The following is a 22,926-nucleotide window of genomic DNA, read 5'->3' as shown; positions in this document are numbered from 1 at the left end:
TACTATCTACGCAACGAGGGGAGCAAAGAGCACGCGCACTTTTTCCCCCACATCCGATTGCGCGGTTCGTTGCTGCTTATTAATTGCGGGTGATATTTCGTAATTTCTGACAGATCGTAAATATCGCCGGCGCGGCGTCGCGCTTCACGATCGTTATTTACCGCGGAGTATTACATTACGCGCCGACCACTCGGTTATTTCGATTACGGTACCTCGCGATTCAAGCTATTGTCGCGTATCGCTGAATTATGGAGTCGATATGCAAAAACCGAAACGAAAAATGTACTTGATGCTAACAAGCTGTCATCGATTCGTGATTCGTTCGGCCTGTCAGGAAAATTAATAATTCGGTATTTTCTTATCGTCAGTAATTCTTTGTCAATAAATTTATTCTGTTTACCGTCGACTTTAAGAACTTATTCTTGATTTTCTAAACATTTAATATTTGTGTATTACTAAATAATTGATTTTTATTTTTTTTATCAAAAAAAAAATAAGCTAGAAGCTTTTGCATAGTTCGTTGTACATGAACTTTAGTAAAGCTTGTAAAATCTGTGCCATCCGTCGCATGTATCATTGCGGATCAAGATAAGCGAGAGACAAGTCAAAAACACTTTTAATCGTAAAACTTAGCTAGAAGGGTCTGATATTCAAAAAGTAGAATGTAATTTAAATATATTTCCTCAGCGTTTCAGTGTCAACGTTTGTCTGCGAAACAAATCATCGTGAAGCATGACGTCACTGCGCAAGACGAGACAATTTCCGGTGGCGGCACATACACACACGTTGCGAATATCGTGTACACTCCTCAGGCTTAAATATCGAAGTGCCCGATTTACGATTCGCCTCTCCCCACTCCACTCGATTGGCCACTCGAAGAATCTGCAGAGGAACGCATCCGATTCCAAATTCAAGTTAGATTGGATAGGGAGAATCGAGGTCGGAAATCGTTTCGGTATCGCGGCAGACCCTCGCGAATCGCAAAACTTCTCTCTGGTTCGTCAGTGGTACACCGCTAGACTGGGCTACTAAGCTGAAGCACGTGAACCGGGTCAACTTCCATTTCGAATATGCCGTAAAATCGAGCGTGGTGAAAATACTTTGCGCAAAGCGAGCGAGGTATTATCCGCAAAAGGAAATGGATTCAATTACGCTTTCGAATCGCTTCCGAAAGCTGGATTAAGTGGAACACGGCCAAACCGCTCATTTCAACTGTCAAGTACTTTTCTTTCATTGTATGTACCAGAAATTAGTAAAGCATACAGATCGCTCGATAAAACGGCGCGCTTGCGAGATCGCTTTTATTATTTATTTAAATTCGAAAATTGTTAGCGTCTCCTCCAGTGCTAACCCCGGAGAGAATTCAAATCCACCTTCCAAACTTGTAAATCTTTCCCTGATAAATGGAATAAAATTTACCGGTCGGCGGTCTGTGTACTTTTATAGTCACACTGAACACTGAATACGGCGTAATTTATTCAAGCTAAATTTGCAACAATTTCAACTGCGATAAAGGAAAGTTAAACCTCGCCGCGAAGAAATTAGAAAGAAAAGCGGAAACTTCCAGCAAAACTTGGTGACTCTACAGGAAAAGTTTTGTCTCTCCTTCGACCATCATCGACCAAATAAAAATAAACGCTCACAACACAGACGCAAAACGATAATTATAACATCTGCATCATAAACGATTTATGAACAACGTTTGTATATCTCCGCTGTCATTTTTCAAATCGAGCTACTCGAGAAGAAGCTACATTTAAACTTTATAAAAAGTTTTGTAATCTCTAATAAAAGGATTTATTTATAATTTCTTTTTCATTTCCAGCGGAACAAACTTCCGTTAATAAGTTGAAACATTTAATTGAAAGCATTCACAACTTATTGAAACCATTGAGCCATTTAAATGGAGCTTCTTTCATACGAAAGCAACTGGCATATTTACTGCAGCACGATCCCTTCCAGCAATACCAATACTAAAACCAACCAGAGGTTACAGAAGTAAAGTGAGGTTGTTAATAAGAAGTATATTTTATATTGTTTTGAAAGTTTCTTTTTTTAATACAAAGTTCTTCCCTTTCACGATATCATAAATCGTCTTTTATATGAAAAGAGCCAAATAATAATTTTAATTATTTTTAATTAATCCTTGACTGATATTTTTCACAATAAATTCTTTACAGTAATTTACTAAAGATGCATATTAGCTTCAAAGAATTAAATCGATTATCGATTTAAATGTGGGAATTTACTCTTCTATAACAAAGAGCTATGTTTTAAAGACCAACAAAAAATCGGTATGCAATTTACTGAATTTGAAAAAAGTATTAATTACTAAATTCACATAATATGTTATTATTAGACTACCAAGCTTCAGTCCCCGGACTGTAAATAGCGTTTTTCTCTTTCTAATTGATTGCATATCATATAAGTCCCGTTTCACCCATCATTATTAATCATTTGTAATGTATTTTTAGATAGATGTGTAAAGATAGATGTGCCATATATTGTATATAAAATCGCTATTTTGAGTCTTATTTATTACAATAATTTTGACAGTGAGTAATATTGATTAATATTACTTACAAACTATCAATTTAATCTCCTAGTTAATAAATACACTAAAACGTACAAAAATAAAAATAGTATAAGTTATTTATACTTGTGTTAATAATACATCCACAATCCTCCGCTATTTACGTAACGTCGAACGAAAGACAGTTATGAAATATTCAATGTTCAGATCTTAGACAGTTCCTTAATATCTGACGATAGGGATATGCATGCATATTCCGCATGTGTATCGCACGTAGATACGTAAGAAAAGAGCGGGGACACGTCCCGAGGGGCGCATTTACTAGCCGGATAACATTTTACACGAAGCCAAATGGTGAACGTCGAAGCGATACTTTATCGGGAAATCCGTTACGTAAAATAAAAGCACTCGGAGGCTCTGCGACGCGTCGCCGTCGACCGCTGTGTAGCGAGAGATCGAAATACGAGGCGGAAGGCAGACGCGGCGGCGTTACTCAGCTCGCGTAGAAATGGCGCGCTGATTCGCCAGTAAACCCTAGAAGAGATACTATAAAAAAAGAAAACGCGAGAAAACCTGACTTTATCTCCTGGCTGAGAATTATTGAAGCTGCGAAAGAGAACTCAAACGCGCGTCAGTAACGCGCCTTAATTAAATCTTGACTTTTTACATTCACTATGCTCTATAAAATGCATCTCTCTTTTACTATTCGATTGATTGCCGCTATTGACCTGAATTCTAAATTGAGAATGCATTCTCATTTTATACTTGTACTCTGTATTTTCTTCATTATGATAATATTTGTTGAAGTTACGACGTATAAGTGATTGTTTCTTTCCGCGTTTCTTTCACGCGAAGAAACTCGGAAGATCGAACTGTGCCGCGAATGAGAGCCGCGGAGAATCACATACGACGGTCGCAGGGCAGGAAAGCTTTGCGAAAATCCTGATTTATCGCTTCTTCTCGATCACTATCGGTATCACTATCGGTATCCTTGAGGGAGGCACCAGACGCTGCATAATGACGTCGGCGAATAATAACGTCACTGCGGGATTCAGTTCACGTCCTCGAAGTTTTATGTATTGTGGTAACGGATGGAGAGCTTCGAAACGGGCCAAAAATCGGCTCCAACACATCCGATTACATTACATGTTGATTGTTGCGAAACAGAAATATTAGAAATAAGACGCAAAACGATTATTACTGCACCTTAACAGTAATACAGAATATCTAGTTATAATTAATATAATTATAATTTGTATATTAAATAAATTATGACCATTATGATAACAATCAAGTAGATACGCGGAAAAAAGGATTGGTTCTACAGCAAATTTAGTTGTAAAATAGGGGTAACTAACATTTTTTACAACGAAAGTTATACTTTTTTCAGCAAGAACTATAACTTAGCAATAGTAGTAAAACTTTAACAAAATTATAGCTTTCGCTGCAAATAATATTAGTTATCCCTGCTTTACAACAGAGAATACGAAACACCTTGGAATACAATGTCTCTCAATATTTACAATAAACAATATTAATCATCAAAGATGTCATATCAATTAATTACAAAAAGATTAAGTTACAACGAAAGCTAATATAAATTATATAATTTAAATTGTACATAATTTTCTATAGAATAACATTAATTCGTAACTATTTTATTAAGTCTACGATTTACTGACTTATTTATCTCATTTTTCTCTGATTGACTATTTAATCATCTCCACCACCAAGAAAAAGAATAAAAATGTAAAAAGTAACAAACTCTTTGCAAGAAAAAAATTCTAACTTCTTATAAGTTTCTAACTTATTCCCTGCAACATATACTGACATTTTTTGTACCAACGCTCTTGTTTTGTTTGAGAGAAAACTTAGTTTCGTATGTACAATGCACAAAGTAACGCAAATATTAAAAAATATTAACCAAGAGTTGTACATGTTCACATGAAAGATCATGGATAGAAATGAACGAGAACCTATATAATATAAATATGCTAATTTATCTCTCTTGATATTTTCTTTATTAAAAAAAAAATTACATTACGAAGAAAAGATTATATTTCATAAGCTGACATTGATGGATTTCAAGTTTCAAGGTAGCTCAAGGTGTAATGAATTGTATTAGGTAATATATAAAAGACAGAGAGAGAAATTAAGCAAATTTATTTTGATGTTTGGTTTACGGATTTCAAGAAATGTCACCGTGTTAGCATGTGTGTACCACCTAATATTGGCACATTTTCTGTTTACTTTATAGGAAAAGTTTATTTCTTACAGAATATCTCACGAACCTAACAAAATAAAAATTAAAACTTTTACAGACTCTCTGCATCTTTTATTCCGTTTTCTTGATCCTTCTGAGCTGCTAGTTCTCATATTTTTCTTAAAGCAGCTATTTTAATAGTGCTGCTGTCTTCCTATGCTTTATATCATCTAAGGTCTGTTTTTAAAGCAGCGAAAGCTTCGAAATGTAACTGGGAATGTTATTTTTTAACGTTAAGATTCAATGTTTGCGTTCCGCCGGTATTTCACGTTTGTGAAATTCGGACTACCGATACTGGAATTAAAGGTCATATGTCATTCATATCAGTGCGAACAGACACAGAGGTAATATACTTCGGTATGTTTTTTAGATGATATTGTAATGGATAATCAAATATTCAGTGAGAAACGATAGGGGAGACCGGGGCTTGTTGGCACAAGAGGCAAGTTGGCAATGCGTTTCGTTTATGTATTTATAGCAAAAAAACAATGGAAAAGTTATCACAAAATATCTATTTTATAACATAGGTATACTTTTCCCAAAGTTTTATTTAAATCAAACAAGTATTACAATAGAAAAAGAGAAAAGTCTAATTCAAGAGGTAGCAAGTAAATTTTCGAGCGTTTCAAAATATCGTATTAATGTTCTTCAGCTTGAGAAGTAAATCAAAGTGACGTATCATTTATAGTTAAAAGAAACGTTTCTGTTACTATACGACATGTTATTTAGTTATTTTAAAGAACAACAGTAATTTATTGTAATAAAATGACTGAAATCAAACGTATATAAAGTATGTTGGATCATATCAAGACACGCTTGGCTTGACTTGTTGCCGCGCGCGTGAAACCTGTGTATGTGATTTGTTACGTACAATGCTGATAGAGAAGCTAGATATATATTTCTATTAATATTTTTATGTTGAAAAAAGCTACATCTAAAATAGCTTACAATTGTTTTTCTGCAACAGCATTTTGTTATTCGATTATTACAAAATAACTGATACAATCTTTATCAAGAAGTACAGTAGGCGTCATTAATGCCTTCCACCTGAAGCATAGTACATGTAACGTGCACTATAGAAATCCCAAGAACACAGCTAGGAAGGCATTAATGACGCCTTTTGTACATACATATCTGCAATGTTATCCGTTTTGTGTTTCTATTATGTTTTCATTAATTTAACATGAACTTTTGTCGCATAGCCAACTGCATGTTCGTATTTTACTTATTACAAAGAAACTATACAGTATACAGGAGCGTTCCTGGCATGAAAATGTAGAGAAAGGTTATCTCTGTTATATTAGTACTGTTTAATCATGATAATTAGTTGTTTAAAAACTCAAATGGCGAAATTGTGAAAACAGTGCCAACGAGCCCCGGTCTCCCCTAATAACGTCTTATTGTAAATATTTTATCAATAAAACGCAGATCTTAAATCTATAATATAGATCTAAAGAGAAAAGTAAATTTTGGAAAACTTAGAATTTCATATAAAGATTGTATATTGGAAGTATTGTGAAACTAAAAATCAACTATTTATTTAAATTAAATCATTTTGGAATACTCGTCGGGACTATACTCTCTTCTCGCTGAGAATGTCTGCTATTAACTGGATATCCGCTATTGTATTCCGTATGATTACACTGATTGTGTATTCCAATTACGCCAGAGAGACAGAAAAAGCTGAATCGTTTCTGTACGTGCTAGTTATCCTATTATTGGAGCATTGTCTAAATGAGTCGGAGAAAAGTAAAAAAAAGGATGTGAGTATAACGTACTATTATTTCCTATATATTGCGTATATATAAGTTCATAAGATGCGCACACATGCACCTATTATGAAATTTAATTTCTTTGTCGTAGATTGCACACAATAATTTTATCGCATGCAATTTAAAAATAGAATGTTTCCCAACATATAACAGCCACTACTTTACACGTTTAAATCAGAATATTACTTCAAGTAAGAAATAGAATTTTAAAAATACTATGCTCTCGTGACAGTGATAAAAGAAAAAATTCCTATAAAGATAAAAAAGCCTTAATGTTCCTTCTTTCTGAATTATATAAACCGTCTTGCACTTTTGAAACTTTCGTGGTAGAGAGGATATCAGCACGAGAAAAAGACCTAACCGCGTATAATAACCCATCTTTAGAATGCATATTTAACCTGCGTTACCCATTAGAACAAGAAGTTTGAACGTAAAAAGAAAAACAAATATCTCTCATTAACTTTTTCTTCTAATGCTTGAAATGTCTTTCTTTAACTGCCTAGTCTGTTACTTGTAAGCATAAATGTAATTAATGTGCTCAACAGAGAATAATGAAAGAAATATACTCTAAAATCTCTGTTGAATCTAATACATTATTCCAATTTTTTATTTTGGACAATTAGGTATGTAATTCCGGAAGATACTTCAATAGGACTTATCAATTCTGTTGCTGCATCGAAATCCAGCGATCTGATCGACCGGCTCTTACTATCTGAAAGTCTGAAATATATATGTCCGTGTGTCTACATTCAAGCCAACCTACAGCGTTGGATCGAACTCACGCTCTTGTGATATCGTATTAGCGATTTTACAATAGTAAATCCTTGTTTAAAGCGACCTTGTTTAAATCGACAAATTAATATGCAACGCTTTTTACACGTAGTAATTTACAAGGATGAATTTGCCGGTAAGTCTCCAATTTATCGCAATCAATGCAGTCGAACGCTCAATGAAATACACATACGCACGCGGATGAAAAGATCAAGGTGACGAGGGAAGATTGTTGCGGTGAGAAGCGAGCGAGATAGTATCGCACTAATTTTCCATCGATCAGTCGAGTTTACGCAGCAGTGCGAATGAGTTGTTGCTGCGTTTGCGTGCGCGGTAAAGCAACGTGTAATTCCGCAGAAACTCGACGTCGGAGCAAAATTGCGTTCGTCTATTTTTACAAAACACGCGAAGCCATTTCTCTCACTTAGCGTGCCAAGTTTATATTAATAAAATACTTACGTTAAACTTTCAAAAGTGCTAAATAATTTAAACGAAAGTAAGATGGAATGGGAGAAAGTGCATCACTTATAACAACATTATCGTGCATGCACGCGATTCAAATAATTTCTTGAAGACGATTCATTACGACGTAAAGACAAAGAAGAATCTTTCAGAGGATTAACTTTAGATAAACGATTAGTTAATTAAATGCCGGGAGATCATTTTCAAGTGCGCATCTTTCAAAAAATCTGCAAAGTGCAAATAAAGAATAGTGCGCTTTATTAATCAACAGAACTGTGTCTAAACTGTGTGTTTAAAGAAAAAAACTTTATTATATGATTTTTGTGCAATAAACTTATTTTACGCGGCATAATTTTTACCAATAAAATATGTGTCTCTCTTAAAAAAATTATTATTAGTAATAAATGTGCTGAGAGAGAAATAATAGCTGTGTTTAATTGAAAAAACACGACGACAATAATTATTTAAAACAATCAAACTCTATGTATGTTCGATATTGTTAGTGACAACATTTACAAAAGTAAAACTATGTCATTAATTTAAAAACTACGTCTTTAACTGCTCTACATTTTTATTTCATAATATGCTGACACGCGTTTAAATAAAGATAAAAACAGAGATAAGCAGATACATGTTATTTTCCTACAGAATTTTCTGAAAATTATACTCGTATGGATAAAAAAAATATTGCGCTCAGTTAATTGACTAATCATTTTGGTTAAGGTTTCTCACGAACAACGATAGACACGTAAGAATACTCAAGGTCTGGTTTTTCTTTCAAAACCAGTTCACACATTGCTGTAAAAAAAACTCATGCATAATCTAAGATCAATCAAATTACTGTAAATTACTCTTGCTTGTTAACAAAATAAAATAAAAACGTTAACTTATTTTTTACCAAACTATAATTAATTTGTACAACTTAATTTTACGTAATCTAAATAATTTATACAATTTACTTGCAAGATTATTATTTTTTAGTAAATTTATAAACATAATTTCTAAAAATTAATAATTATATATTTTAAAAAATACTAAATTTATATTCTGTAATTAAATTCTCTCTCAATTTCTTATCGGCATTGTTAAAATTATTTTAGTCTATCATGAGTCAGACGCAAAATAATTCAATCAATAATTATAAACCTCTGTAATTATTCTCTCGAGTTAAAGAATTGATGCAGTTATTATTATGTACAAGGAAATGGAAGTAAAGTAAACAAAAATTGATAAAAATGCGATTTAATTTAATAAAATTAAATTGGAACTGTTGTTTATAATGTTGGTAAGAGAGACATATAGAAATTTGTTCGAAAATAAACAGAATTAAAATTCTCCAATTAACTAATTCTCATTGTGACTGACAGGTAATTCTTCGAATATCCCAAAAGTTAGAATATCCGAACGTCAAATATAACAATTATCCAAGTACGAAAATTCTCACATCTTTTACACGGAACGTTTGAGTTAGTGCATTGCAGTGTTTGTTGTTCAATACACTTCCGAAATGTCTTCGGGCATCTTCCTCTAGTTGTTTGAGTTAGTTGAGTCTCCATTAGACCGATGCAGCCACCCTTTTCGCGCAAGGCAGAAATTGACTCGTACACATTCCCCACGTCCGTCGCGTGAACGATAAATATAAAGCGATCAATCGCATGAGACCGAGAATCGGGCGAACAGGGAACCGCGAAAAAAAAAGTGAGAGAACCTGAGATCATCCTTCCCACTTTGGATGCCCCCACGGAACATGCATCTTACCTTTTAAGATGATCGTGCGATTCCACTGGAGAACGGTGGCACGTGTTCGACCGTCGACATCGTATCTCCGATGAACCGGAAGCATCGCCGGAAAACGAGGTGCGGCCGACGCCGATGCCGAGAACGATGAAGACATCGACAATCAGCAGCAGCAGCAGCAGCAACTCGTCAAGCATCGCCAGTTTCTCCCTTGTCTTCCCGGTCCCCTGCGAGAACCTCACCGATTTCATCGGCCCCGATGTGCTCGCCGAACGATCGACCGGGTACCTATGGGACAGCAAGAACGTTACGTGTCTGGAACACGCGCCCAAGCTGACCAGGGCGATATACCTCAAAGTCATTGTGTTGACAGTTATGTCGGTTCTAAGCCTGGTCGGCAACGTGGCGACGATATACTCAATCACGAAGAATCGCCGGTGGCAGCGTGGCTGCTCGGCGATCTACACCCTGATCCTTCATCTGTCGGTGGCCGATCTGCTGGTCACCATCTTCTGCCTCGCCGGCGAGGCGATCTGGAGCTACTACGTCGAGTGGCTGTGGGGCAATGTCGCGTGCAAGATCTTCAAGTTCCTACAAATGTTCAGCCTGTACCTTAGTACTTTCGTCCTCGTGCTGATCGGCGTCGATCGATTTGTCGCTGTGCGATATCCCATGAAGGGTCTGAACACGTCTCAGAGGTGCTCGCGATTCGTCCTTTTCACTTGGCTGCTGTCTCTTGTGCTCGCCACTCCGCAGGTAAGACGATTTTGTCTCACGTACTTCAACTGTGAATCGATAGAGATATGTAGACGATGTATGTGATTCTGTTGTTTATATATTCGGATGTTTAATTTTACAAATTGCACTTGTTGCAGTTATATATCGTAAAAGTGTTTTAATCTTGTACATTATGCGCGCAAACACTATCAATTATTCAAAATTTATATATGTATATATTTTTTTAAAGGTTAAAATTATACTTTCATATCTTAAATTTTTATTCTATTAAATACATATATTCTCCGATTTAAAACTTATTATTATGAGATAGCGCACAAACTCTTAGACGTTTCCCGCATATATTAGAAAAATATAAAAAAAAAGGCTCTCCTTTTGTATTTTTCAAAATCCAACAAATATCTTATTCGTTTAGGTCTTAAGTTTTATTATTCCAGTCATACTTTTCGCACAAATCTAGCGACTATTATCGCAAAGACACGTTCCAGGGGAACATGGGTATTACAGAAAACACGCGTTTTAAACCTTTACTCCTAATTCATGAAAATATGCTAATATACATTATGCATTCAAAGCACACTTATTATCTCAGATTCTACGTATAAAGTAAAGAAACGATTTATATTTTAATCTCATAATTATTACGTCATTAAAATCTGATAATTTGAAACACGCTATGAAGACGTTTTTAAAAAGACGTAGTCAATCATTAAAATGTCACGTGCGTCGATTTTCTTGAAAATCAGCTTTTTATCTGACGATAGTTTACTACATAAAATTATATCTCCGACTCGGACAAATGGGTTCTCAGTTGAATATTAAATAGCGGTTATAAATGCTGTGTCGTCAAGACAGTTGATTGCTAGGAAAATGTCTATCGATAAACAAGTTTCGCATAGAAATATATACGGCTCAAGATATTATTAATTATTTTAAAAATTCCATCGGAAACTTACATTATTTAATTTTACATAACGCGACTTTATATCGACAAAAAAGTTAGTTAAATCGCATTAGTAATGATCTAATCTGAACTATTGTAGAAATGTTGAAGGTTCCAGAAATGGATAATTGATAAATATCAAAGATCACACAAACTTGACAAGTAACAAACAAGTTTTTGCTTTGAGTTATGACTTAAAGAACAAAGAGTTAAATATGTAGTGTTCACATTGCCTGTAGACATAAAAAATTTAAGAAACGATAATCTACACCGATATATTTTGAATAATTTGTAATATTTTTCATAATTAATGTAGGATACCAAAAATCGCCTTTAAATAAGATATGTATAAATGTTCTTTTATATGTTTTAAAATATTCAAGATATAAATTTGTTATTCTCTTTTGTCAATTCAAAGTAAAATTCATTTAATGTTATGTCACTCGTTACGATATTCATCACAAATGAAGGATATTTCTATGATAATGTCGTAAGATAAAAACTCGTTGAGCAAATATCTTTTATTGCCTGTATTAATTCTAATTCTAATGTAATCAATGTAATCATACCAGCAAAAAATGTATCGGAATATGGCGGCTTTACTTTTTTTATCGTTAATAATTGCAATATCATAGACACTAATTGGTATCACGCAATGTTACGTTCAATTATCAGAATAGGCGTAGCTTATTTTAATTAATAAGTATATTAAATCTTTGTTGGAAAATTTCTTGGCTGTAATTGTATTAGGAGTTACAAACCACGTGTAAAACTCTGCGTAATGTATGTAAATTTTCATTATAAGTTTTCCAACGAAATAACAGGAGCTGGATTTTCCAAGGAGAGAAATAACGAATCAGAGATGTTCTGATTTACATCAAGCTTCCGGGAATAGAGCGCAAAGTGTGCGCATTAATTATGATAGATAAGAAAATAATGTAACTTATATATAAAACATACACCTGTTATCGTGGCATGTAGAAATAGATAATAAACAGCAAGCATTATACAACAGATTCTTACTTGCATCGTGCTCATCATTAGTGTGCAAAACACAGTCTTGTACATCCCTCAAGGCACATACATATATACATAGTGTTCAAAAAAAAAAAAAAAAAGAATTAACATTTCGCGAAATGTCTGTTATTGCCGGAGAGAACGTTTCGTATATTTCGTGAACTTATTTCAATTTCATCTTTACTCAACAGTTTGTAACTCCGCAGCATGTGTTCATGGAAACTTTTCAGCTTCCACTATTCGAGATATTGATCATTCTTTCCAGAAGTTCTTATACATAATAAGAATGCGTTTTCCACTTAACGACCACTGGCAATTAAATGCATGACATAGCATTCGCGAAAATCCTTGTATTGACGATTTGATCGCATCTATAATATACATTTTTATATCTCTTATAACAGTATATATTTCAAATGTAATTACTTCAGTGCAAAAACAACAAGTTAAATCATGAAATTTTTATTGTAAAAAATATTTATTTAAGTAAAATTTTTATCCTAAAATATTTTATTTAGCAAAACTGCAGCAACAAAAACAGATATACAAAAATAGTGCGTTTTTCTGTTTAGCGGTCACAATTACACATGACACAGCATTCGCAAGAATGCCTACGTAAATTTTAGTATATTTTTCTTCGAACTGGCTGTAATATAAAACAAAGGCTTTTATTGTATAAAATAAATTAAATCACAAAATTGTTTTTGCAGCTTTACTTGTGATCCATTTTATTCAGCAGTAAAAACATATAGCAATCAAAAATATGCTATAGTTACACGAATAACATTTGTCTAAATAAAATTCTATTCTTTTTTTCGATGTATATATCCAATTCTATACATGTTCAAAACTGTTAAGACATATAGAAAGACTTAAAGAAAAGACTCAAATAGAAGTGAAAACAAAAATTACTTCCCAAAACAATTCGAGTGTTGTTTAAAAAACAGTATTACAAAATTTCGGGATCCCAAGGGATATCACTGAAATATCTCCACGATCAACATGATAACGGTATACTGCGATCCCATTGTCCGGAAGGCATGCTTGAGCGATTGTCTCGCTCGATGCCGCCAATCACCCTATCCCCTGTCGTAGTTGGGTTCAATCCAGTCGACTTGCCAGTCGACTTGGCAGTCAATTTGTCAGCGTCGGAAATAGGTTCGATTCTAGGCCTCGTCGTCTCGTCATGAACACGTCCACCAAAGCCTCCGCGTCCGCGTCTTCCCCTTCTTCTCCTCCTGCAGGACCTTGACCTGCACTCTCGTGACCTTCGTCGCGCATCTCTCCTACTGCACCTGCAGGCGACCCTTCGACTGCGCCCAGCAGTCTCTCTGTTACGTCGTGCCCTGCCGCCCCTCGATCGATGAACCTTTCGCTGGCGATACAGATCCAGCATGCCGATCTCCTGAGCGGCCACCTCCTGCCGTGCAATTTTATTGTCGGTCGGCAAACTATAATGACTACCGGTTTTCTTCAGGATCCCATAAGTGACGCCGCGCTTCAAAGCATTTTGTATCTGTGAGCAAGACAGCTTCGTGAATATGTACATATATTAATCGTTCTACATTTTTTGTTATTTATTAAGAGACAGTCTTGTAGAAATGATGTCAGCAAAACTGCACAGGAATTTTTGATTAATTTAAAATTTAGACTGCCTTAAAAAAACTTCTTACTTCACTCACTTTCGATATCATATAATATTTTATATTCGTATATTATATCAACATTTTGGTTATACTATATGAAAATTACTAAAAATGAATTGAATAAGAGAAAAAAGAGAAACGAGAATGACAAAGAATAAGCGCTTTACAAATAATTTCTTTGAAGAGTGGCATAGCCTGTCTTCTACCTATTTATATATAGAAATGAAAAGCATAAATAATGTTAGATGATTTAAATAATGACTTAGAACAGGTTCATGAACTGTGAGATAATAATCATGAATGATTGCTGGAGTGCCGCAAACCTAGGTCGCGATAAAGTAATCGCGGTCGACAAACCAGACTTAACAAAACACGCAATAAATTTTCTTTCTAATTAGCAGACTAATAAATCACTATAGGATTAAATCATTAGCAAAATATGCACTTTTACCGGAAAAGTGCGCTGACGCGCATAGTTTAAATTACGCAATTTTTAAGGACGCAAAAAAAAACAGATACCGCAAAAAATTCCAAAAGTTAACTCTTCGTCAATCGACGTCATGTTGAATAATGACACGCGGAAAAAACTTATTAATTTTAATGTATATTACTAGAAAAAATTACACGCGCTATAGATCATTTGTGGTGTCGTAATGCAAACGGTATGGAATTATAGTTAAACATTTTTTTAAACCTGACGTCGTGCCACAGCAGATGGGATATTGTAAACGGATGAAATGTACTGAAGAATTTCTCGCGATGTAGATCCTGTGAGCTCACGAAGGTTCTTGATTGCGGAGATCACTAAACCGAGGATCTTCGCGGTCAGATGCACCATGATGATCGCGATGAGATTCTAAATTAACAAAGTTTGTACAATTTCATGTCTTATTAATCAAATGGTTCTTAGATATACGTAATTCGGAATCGATACTGGCATTCAATATAAAGTAATTATACCGATAACTCACCCGGGAAAAAATACCTCCTGTTTGTTCATATTAGTTCATATTAGTAGATATATAATTATATATCATCATATAAGAAATAGAAAATATAATCTTAAACAATATTATATGGCCATATATGAGCATATACGATTATATATAATTATGTTACTTCAATGGAGTCATCATTGATATCTCTCACACGCGGTAGAGATGTATGTCTCCAGTGAAGAAAAAAAACAGGATGCTTCAAAGATCAGTACGCGTATTTCATATGTATTAGCATACCTACCTATAAAATAAGTAATGACAGATGCACCAAAGCGCGAGGTAGACGTTGCAATCCGATCGAGCGCTATTCTGCTCTCGAGGAGAAACCGATGTTAGATAAGCCCAAGATTTAATAAGGCATCAGGTGCTTCGACCGAACGGTGGATGCTGAAACTTTCGAGATCGGTCCCCGTATCCCGTAACCCGACGCGTTAGAGACGGAGAGGACGAAGATCGCGAGTCATCGCCCAGTGTCAAGGGAACAGTTGTCGCGACCGAAGAAAGAAACGCGGTCCGTGTGGCGGAGATTGATGACAAACGTATATATCTCGTGACAAGCCGGGAGACAAACGGCCCGTTTAATTAATGCGCCTCTCCTGTTCCACGAGTTTCTTTTCACGGTAACCTTCGTTTTATCTCCTGCCTCAATGTCCCGGCCTTATCGAGAAAGCACGGCAAATTTGGAACTTTTGGAAGTCAGCTGACCCGCTAAACGCGGTCACGTTTTCGCCTTTCGGTCAAGAGATCGAATCGATAAGCGGACGGTTTACAAATGAACGTCGAAAGTGTGTGATATTAGCTCCGCTCTGGATATTAGTTCCTTTTACATACATACTTTTATATAATTTTCTAAACGTAAAATAATATGATTTATTATGTAGCTAAAAAAGGAAATTCATTGATACATCATAAATGAGCGGAGAGTGTTCGACATTTAACATTTAATGTCGCAAACTTTCATGTATTAAGTATTTATCAAAGGCACAATTCCTTTCTGATTTAAAATAAATATTTAGATAAAGTATATAATTATATTATATGAAATATATAATTATATAAACATTTAGATAAAAATGTGTAAATATTTAGAATAAATTATTACAGATGAAATTTTCAAATTATTTAATAAAAATAATTAAACTCCGCATTGTCAAGTCCACGTTTATTTTAACTTTCCGTTTAAATTTATAATAAAAAACACATAAAAACACATAAAAACACATGTTAACATCTTACGAATATCTTTTCGCAGAACGTCTTATATATTAGCTAATTTATTTAGGTTTTTACGCAAATCATTGAACTTTTAGACTCCGCGAATTCTGTATTCTCTGTCGTATCCGCAGCAAGCGGATACCTAATCAACATACTCTATCATTATTTCATCCACGTAATTCGCTAATATATTGATGTCCGCATATATTTATACACCAATTTATTTTAACAGATCGCGGTATTTCATGTTGCGCAAGGACCATTCGTCGAAGTATTTACGCAATGCGTGACACACGGCGTTTACACCGAACCCTGGCAGGAACAGTTATACGCAAGTTTCAGCCTGTTCTTTATGTTCCTCCTGCCATTAGCAATTTTAATCACCACATACGTATCCACGGTAGTCACTATTTCCCGTAAGTATTTTTCTATACGTTATGCAAAATTATACTTGCAGTGAACGCGCGATTCGCTATTCGCATCTATAACTTTTCGATAATCTTATTATACGATCTTATATATTCGACAATATACAGAGTGTCCGGTAATAATAATAATTCGCAATACTTGGGAATGGGATGTCTCTTCTCGCCGCGCGTTTCTTACTAGAGTAGATTGGCCGATCTTTTTCAATTAATTTTTTAGTAAGTATTGCGAATTTCGCAAAATAGTAGAAGACTTTTTTACTCGGTTTAACTCACTCCACTTGCATACAAGAGGTTCGCCAATTATTACCGGCCACCCTGTATAACCACCGGCCACCTTTTATATTCTTCGTGATCTTAATTCTTTTTATATCTATATATATACCTTAAAGGTAAAGAATCGCGTCCCCAGTTTTTCAGATTAGCTACAGCGTTGTTGTTACCTACTATTAAACATGTCAGTTAAAAATGTTGTGACTATCAGTCAGTTAAATTACTTTATTAAAAACTCAATAAATCGAATTGCTACTTCTATTTTATATCTAAAAATACACCATTTCCCTATTTAAAACTTTAAATCCTGTTTTCCCTAAATTTATAATAATAGAGATATGTTTCTTCATCTCTAAGGTACAGGTATATTCTTCGCGAATGATAATCATATATTCGACAATTTAGTTTAGTAATTAAAGAAATATCCGGTAACGTACAGATATATTCTTCGATAATTATATATTCGATAATTTACTTTAGTAATTAAAGAAATGTCCAAAATTGAAATCGGACTGGATTTCATGGACAAAATTGTATTATTTATTTCTAGAATGTTACAAAATATATATTGGGTGTTCTAAATTTCGTGAGCGTAGCTTACAAAGTCTACGAAAATAAATCAATAGAAAGAAAAAGTGGAGAAGACAACTATCGAAAAATTTATATATACATATATGTATATATATACTTATTGTCATTATAGTAATATAATAGACAAATAGGCTAAATAATGTGTCTAGTTATATATCTAACGAAATATCTTGTTCCAGGAAGTCAGAGAACTTTCAAAATGGAACCAACGAGAACGTACAGAGACAGCGACTTAAATAGGAGAAGACTGATCCACCGGGCAAAAGCGAAGTCACTACGCCTCAGCGTCGTTATCGTAGTGGCATTTCTAATTTGGTGGACGCCGTACTACACGATGATGATAATTCTCCTGTTTGTCAATCCGGACGATCACGTTAGTATATTTTTGATCGGAGCAGAGCAGAGGGATTATATTGGTCTACATTGAAAAGTCAACGTCGTACGCTAACAAACGAATGCCTTTCAGCTCAGCGAGGAGCTACGGAACGGAATATTTTTCTTCGGTATGAGCAACAGCTTGGTAAATCCCCTGATATATGGAGCGTTTCATCTTTGGCCGCAGAGACAACGGCAGGGCTCTTATCATAGGTGAATAGAATTTACGAGACCGTTCGATGTGCCGTGTATCTCGTAAAATCCCTTTCGCGTTTTGCTACAATGTAACTCGCGTGTTATGACGAACGTAATACACGTGTCGCGACGCGCGCGGATTCGTAACGAAGAGACATAATTACGTTTCTAATCAAAAAAGGAAATTAAACCGTCTTGATATTTGAACCGTCTTGACGCACAAAACGTGTCTAATTATTGGTACTATCATTAGTTGCAGGTCTGATGCTTCGTCGGTTCAACGAAACAACATGAAGAGACGCGAAACGAAAATGTCACTCCTCTCTCATCAGGATAGTGGCAGTAAAATGATCGCGCCTACGCATCAGCAGCATCAGATGTAATAATTTTTTATCAAATTAGATTATATCTCATGTAAAAGCGACGTATATACCTCGTCGTGTAACGAGAAGTAATAGCGTAATATAAAAAGATAAAATACATTACACGAAAGATAAAAAATAAGAAAGAAAGCATTACTGCATTCGTCATGTCAAGTATCGTTCTTAATTGAGGATTTTTACAAGCGAAAATTAACATTAATTTTCTATTTATATAAAAAAAATGTTAAATATCAAATAAGTAAGCTTACTTATTTCAATATAATACAGAAAAAATATTAATAAGCCAAAATGAAAGTTTTATATTTATTTCTTAAATTGAAACATTAAAAATATTTGCGCGCACGTCTGTTAATTTAGATCTAATTTAGGCGCAAAAATATTGTTGCATTTGTAATTAGTGCGTATACGTCAAAATAGAGATTTAGTACATATTATTTAGTAATAAAATTATTAATAAAATTTTAAAATTAATGTTACATAATAAAATGGCATTTTTACTAATTCTTCGTGTAACGTGCAATTGAAGAACTTCGCTCATAAATAGCAATGTGCAAAAACACGGATATTTCATGTGTGTGTATATAGTGTAATTATATTATAAGTTTATAGCGCGAAGCTATAGAAAAAGAAAGAACTGAATATTAAAATACATTAATAAATTTACGAATTATTAGAATACATTTAACACGCATAATATTGTCTGTGAAAAATGTTTCTTAAAGAAACGAATTTTATACAACGCCGAAAAAAATAAAGGTAATATACATCATTTATAAGTATATATATAGTTTAAAAATAAATTGTTTATACGTGACATATATTTTAATATAATAATTAGAATTTTATTTTATCTACATGCGCAATAACCACTTTGAGCGGTACAACATTCACTTTACTTATAGAACATCTTAGAATTTCACAGTTAATTTACTTCTTCTCTATATACTTTCCTGATAATTTGTCGATTTCTTAATTTCAATTTTGGCAATTTACAAGAGAGATCAAAATAAATTCACTTTTTCTTTATTTGAGAGATCAAAATAAATTCCTTAATATCGACCAATTAGCGCTATCTCTTATCCGATTATGTATTCGCACATTCTATTATCGAGAATTAATAATTCAAACTTTTACAATTTGCAAAATATTAATTCTGAACCAGGATAATTACGATCGATATTTATTGCTGTCGGTAATATTAACCATCGATAATGTAATGCCCTTCAGATTAATTTCACACTTTCCTGCACGAGGTCGCCAAACTAATTTCAATTTGTCACGTGACTTAAGCCCCTTGCACAATGCCAGGCAATAGGAACAGGAAATAACCAAAAAATCGTTAATTGCAACCTAAAAAATTCGAATGCTATAATTGGTTGGCAACAGGCAATAGGCACAGAATTTCCAACGTGACGGAAACTCTGTGTCTATTGCCTGTGTCACTGTTTATTCTGCATTTATACATGATTTCTGATTTCTATTCCCCCTGTTGTTTTCTTGCATTGTGCAAGGAGCTTTACACGTGACCTAACCCTGCCTGCATTCCGATATTCACTGTCAGTACTCACGTATACTACTTATAGATTTTCAGTACTGAAACATACTGAAAGTTGCTGACACGCTGACAGTGAATTTCGGAATGCAGCCCCTATGTTGATAGTGATAGCGTTGATGCATAAACCAAAAAGAAAAATCGTGACCAGCCCCTACTGAAAAAAAAAAACGGTAACTATTATTAAATATTTTTTGAAAAATATTTATGAGTTGTATGTATGTACTACAGGGAAATATAAAATAATTTTAATATAAATGAAATTGCCGTAATTGAAAAATATATAATATCACTTGATATCGTGTACGATCACATTAATAATCTGTGTTGCAGAAAGAAACAGAATTAAGGAAAAGAAATTTTTAATGGCTGAGATAATAACGGCAAATGTACAGAAACTTGGAAATGAAGAATTAGGAAATTCTTGCAAAGAAAACGAATTTAAGTGCCCAAGTCATATGACGCAAGAGCATGACGGTCTGTCAGAAGTGAATAAGGATCCAACGATGAATTCCCTTTTCATCAAATGTGAAAGAAAAGATCCTGATACGGATTCAGATCCAAGGTTTAATAAATCGCCAAACCATATATGTAGTACACCTAACAAAGTGAATAATCTGACGGGTTTTGACGATACAAATTGTGCAGATAAAAATACAAATAGTCCTCAAAAGAACATACACTTGGTTAATCAAAAGGACTTGTTGAAGAGTCCGGCATTTAAAAGTCCAGTGTTTAAAAAGTCAGATAAATCTGTGGATATAACTCCGGTGGACACATGCCCGCAAAGAAAAAGAACGATTAGCATAAATAGTGATTGCGATACGTTCAAATTAGAATTGTGCGATATAGAAAATTTCAATAATTTTGAAAGTATTGATCTATTGCACGACTTAGATTCTGTAGTAAAGTTTGAACATGGTAATGATGTTTTATTATCCTCGATGAGGGACGACAATCTGTCAGAAGACTCAGAAGTGAATAAGGATCCAACGACGGATCCCCTTTTTATCAGTGATTCTGAAAAGAAAAATCTTGACACGACTTCAGATTCAGACGAACAGTTTAACAAAAAACGTAAGCTCAGAATAGAATTAAGGCCTCGAGTAAAAAGGAAAAACAAATGTCATTTCAAGAAACGTAAATCGAATACAGAAGAGGAATATCTTTCAGAAAAGTTGAAAAATTTTGAGGAATGGGAAGAAATCCCGTTAATTAACATAAAAGTTAGTTTTGATTATTATATTTTGCGTATCGTATGATTTATTTTTCTTGTGTATATCAACTGATTTTTTATATTCCAGAAATTGATGGACCTACATGTAAAACTGACTCATGAGGTATCACCACAACACAAAATAGAGGTTTCTGGATCTCATGCGCCAACGAGAACAGCGAAAATATTATTTCAGAAACATGGGCCAGTCCGAAATGGTCCGTATACACCTACAGAGGACAATATTATCAGGAAAAACTGGGAGATGTTTTGCGAGGTATATTTTAACTACATCATAGGGCAATATAACCGAATCGAACTGCCTTCGAACAATATGTTTTATTATAACGTGCTGTATACAGCTCCATGACTGGGATGCAAAGACAGTCGAGCCATTTCTTTATTGGAGACACAATGGAAGATACTTTATACGCGATGTGAAGGAAAGACAGAAATTTGTTCAATTTTTGGCAAATGGGTTACCTTGGCGAACTCTCTACAGCGTTTATTCCAGATTTAAAGTATTATATCGCAATAAAATCACTACTCGGTAAGATACAAAGATCTTAAATCAAGAATTGATCTTAAACCACTTCAATCATACTTACGTATGATCTTTATGTTTTAGTTATACTTCTAAAGAAGATAAAATAATTTTAAAGTACATACAGAATAAACATCTTAAGAAACATGATACTAAATTTAGTGAATTGGGAAAGATACTAAAACGAACAAGTAGATCGATCTTTATGCGATATCAGCATCTCAAAAATCAAGCTCAGGATAGATCGGATACGGAACGTAAGTAACTCATGATATATTCTATCACCATCAAATGTTATAATTATACGTATATTAGTTATATTTTTAGATATCTGATATATATCCACATATGTATATTATCTATTTAATCTAATTACAGCGTTAGTTGACATTAGGTGGACGTTACCACTGATAAAAAAATTCATAAAAACTTTACTCAATGTTACATTAAGTGAAGATATAAGAGATCTCAAAGATGCCACGCTTCCCAAGCCAGTGTGGCAGAAAATGGAAACAAAACTAAATATACATGAGAATGTCTTAAGAACCTTCTGGCAACATCAGTTGCATCTGCAATTATTCAGTACAGATCCTATTTATTTAAACGACATTAAGATACAGTTAATTGAATAGTAAGTATCATTGCATTTTATGGTTGTAAATTGTAATATACAATCTATTAAGAACCATTCGGATTAATTTTAATAGATCATAAGCATTTTTAGATCACATATACAAACGCATTTAATCCATTGTTGCAGTATGTATGCAAAAGGAATATCGAATACTCGTGAAATTATATGGCCCAACGTTGCAAAATACTTTGATGGAGCAACTGGAGTATTTCTTTGCAAGGTCTTTTATTATCTTGTTCAAGAATGCAATATGAGTGACGTGGATAATTTCGTCGGTAACAAAATATCAAAATTGTCCTTAATAAATGTTATGCATACTGCGTACATATATTATATGAGAATTTTTATGTTACAGATGTTGTGGAACACTTATATCATACTAAAATTCCTGAAATTCGAAAGGCCCTAACCGATAAGTTTTTACCTAAAATTGTGTATAAAGATGGGAAAGTATCTTTACTAAATGAAAACAGAACAACAGCCGATACTGATCAAGAAGTAACTTCTGCCGATAGTTAACTTGTGAAATTATAAAATTATAAATAATATAAAAATATTAAACAATTTATAATAAACAATTATACTTTTTTATATTTAAATTACAATTTTTTAAACTATTTTTTTTAAACTATACTTTACATAG

The 22,926-nt window shown here is 33.9% G+C and overlaps 2 protein-coding genes across 7 annotated transcripts; both read left to right on the top strand.

Annotated features, from left to right (window-relative positions):
- Positions 1–7,637: 7,637 nt before the first annotated feature.
- Positions 7,638–18,586, top strand: LOC112466542 (gonadotropin-releasing hormone receptor). Of its 4 annotated transcripts, none has more exons than XM_025034673.1 (6): positions 7,638–8,087; positions 9,169–10,294; positions 16,328–16,511; positions 17,564–17,757; positions 17,851–17,972; positions 18,208–18,586. In XM_025034673.1, the coding sequence occupies exons 2-6, from the start codon at positions 9,674–9,676 to the stop codon at positions 18,335–18,337; spliced, it is 1,251 nt and encodes a 416-aa protein (XP_024890441.1). In that variant the 5' UTR covers positions 7,638–8,087; positions 9,169–9,673; the 3' UTR covers positions 18,338–18,586. The 4 variants fall into 4 exon arrangements, with proteins under 4 accessions (XP_024890441.1, XP_024890439.1, XP_024890443.1 ...); XM_025034671.1 differs by lacking the exon at positions 7,638–8,087 and adding an exon at positions 8,213–8,321; XM_025034675.1 differs by lacking the exon at positions 7,638–8,087 and adding an exon at positions 8,268–8,285.
- A 1,318-nt stretch (positions 18,587–19,904) lies between these two features.
- Positions 19,905–22,781, top strand: LOC112466541. Of its 3 annotated transcripts, none has more exons than XM_025034667.1 (7): positions 19,905–20,062; positions 20,223–21,115; positions 21,194–21,382; positions 21,468–21,655; positions 21,734–21,906; positions 22,028–22,280; positions 22,410–22,781. In XM_025034667.1, the coding sequence occupies exons 2-7, from the start codon at positions 20,255–20,257 to the stop codon at positions 22,690–22,692; spliced, it is 1,947 nt and encodes a 648-aa protein (XP_024890435.1). In that variant the 5' UTR covers positions 19,905–20,062; positions 20,223–20,254; the 3' UTR covers positions 22,693–22,781. The 3 variants fall into 3 exon arrangements, with proteins under 3 accessions (XP_024890435.1, XP_024890438.1, XP_024890436.1); XM_025034670.1 differs by having other exon boundaries at positions 22,374–22,500; XM_025034668.1 differs by having other exon boundaries at positions 22,357–22,500.
- The last annotated feature ends 145 nt before the right edge of the window (positions 22,782–22,926 follow it).

This window comes from Temnothorax curvispinosus, unplaced genomic scaffold (genome assembly GCF_003070985.1).
Source record: "Temnothorax curvispinosus isolate PA1 unplaced genomic scaffold, ASM307098v1 QBEX01016327.1, whole genome shotgun sequence".
NCBI lineage: Eukaryota > Metazoa > Arthropoda > Insecta > Hymenoptera > Formicidae > Temnothorax > Temnothorax curvispinosus.
This window is presented reverse-complemented; position numbering and strand designations above follow the sequence as displayed.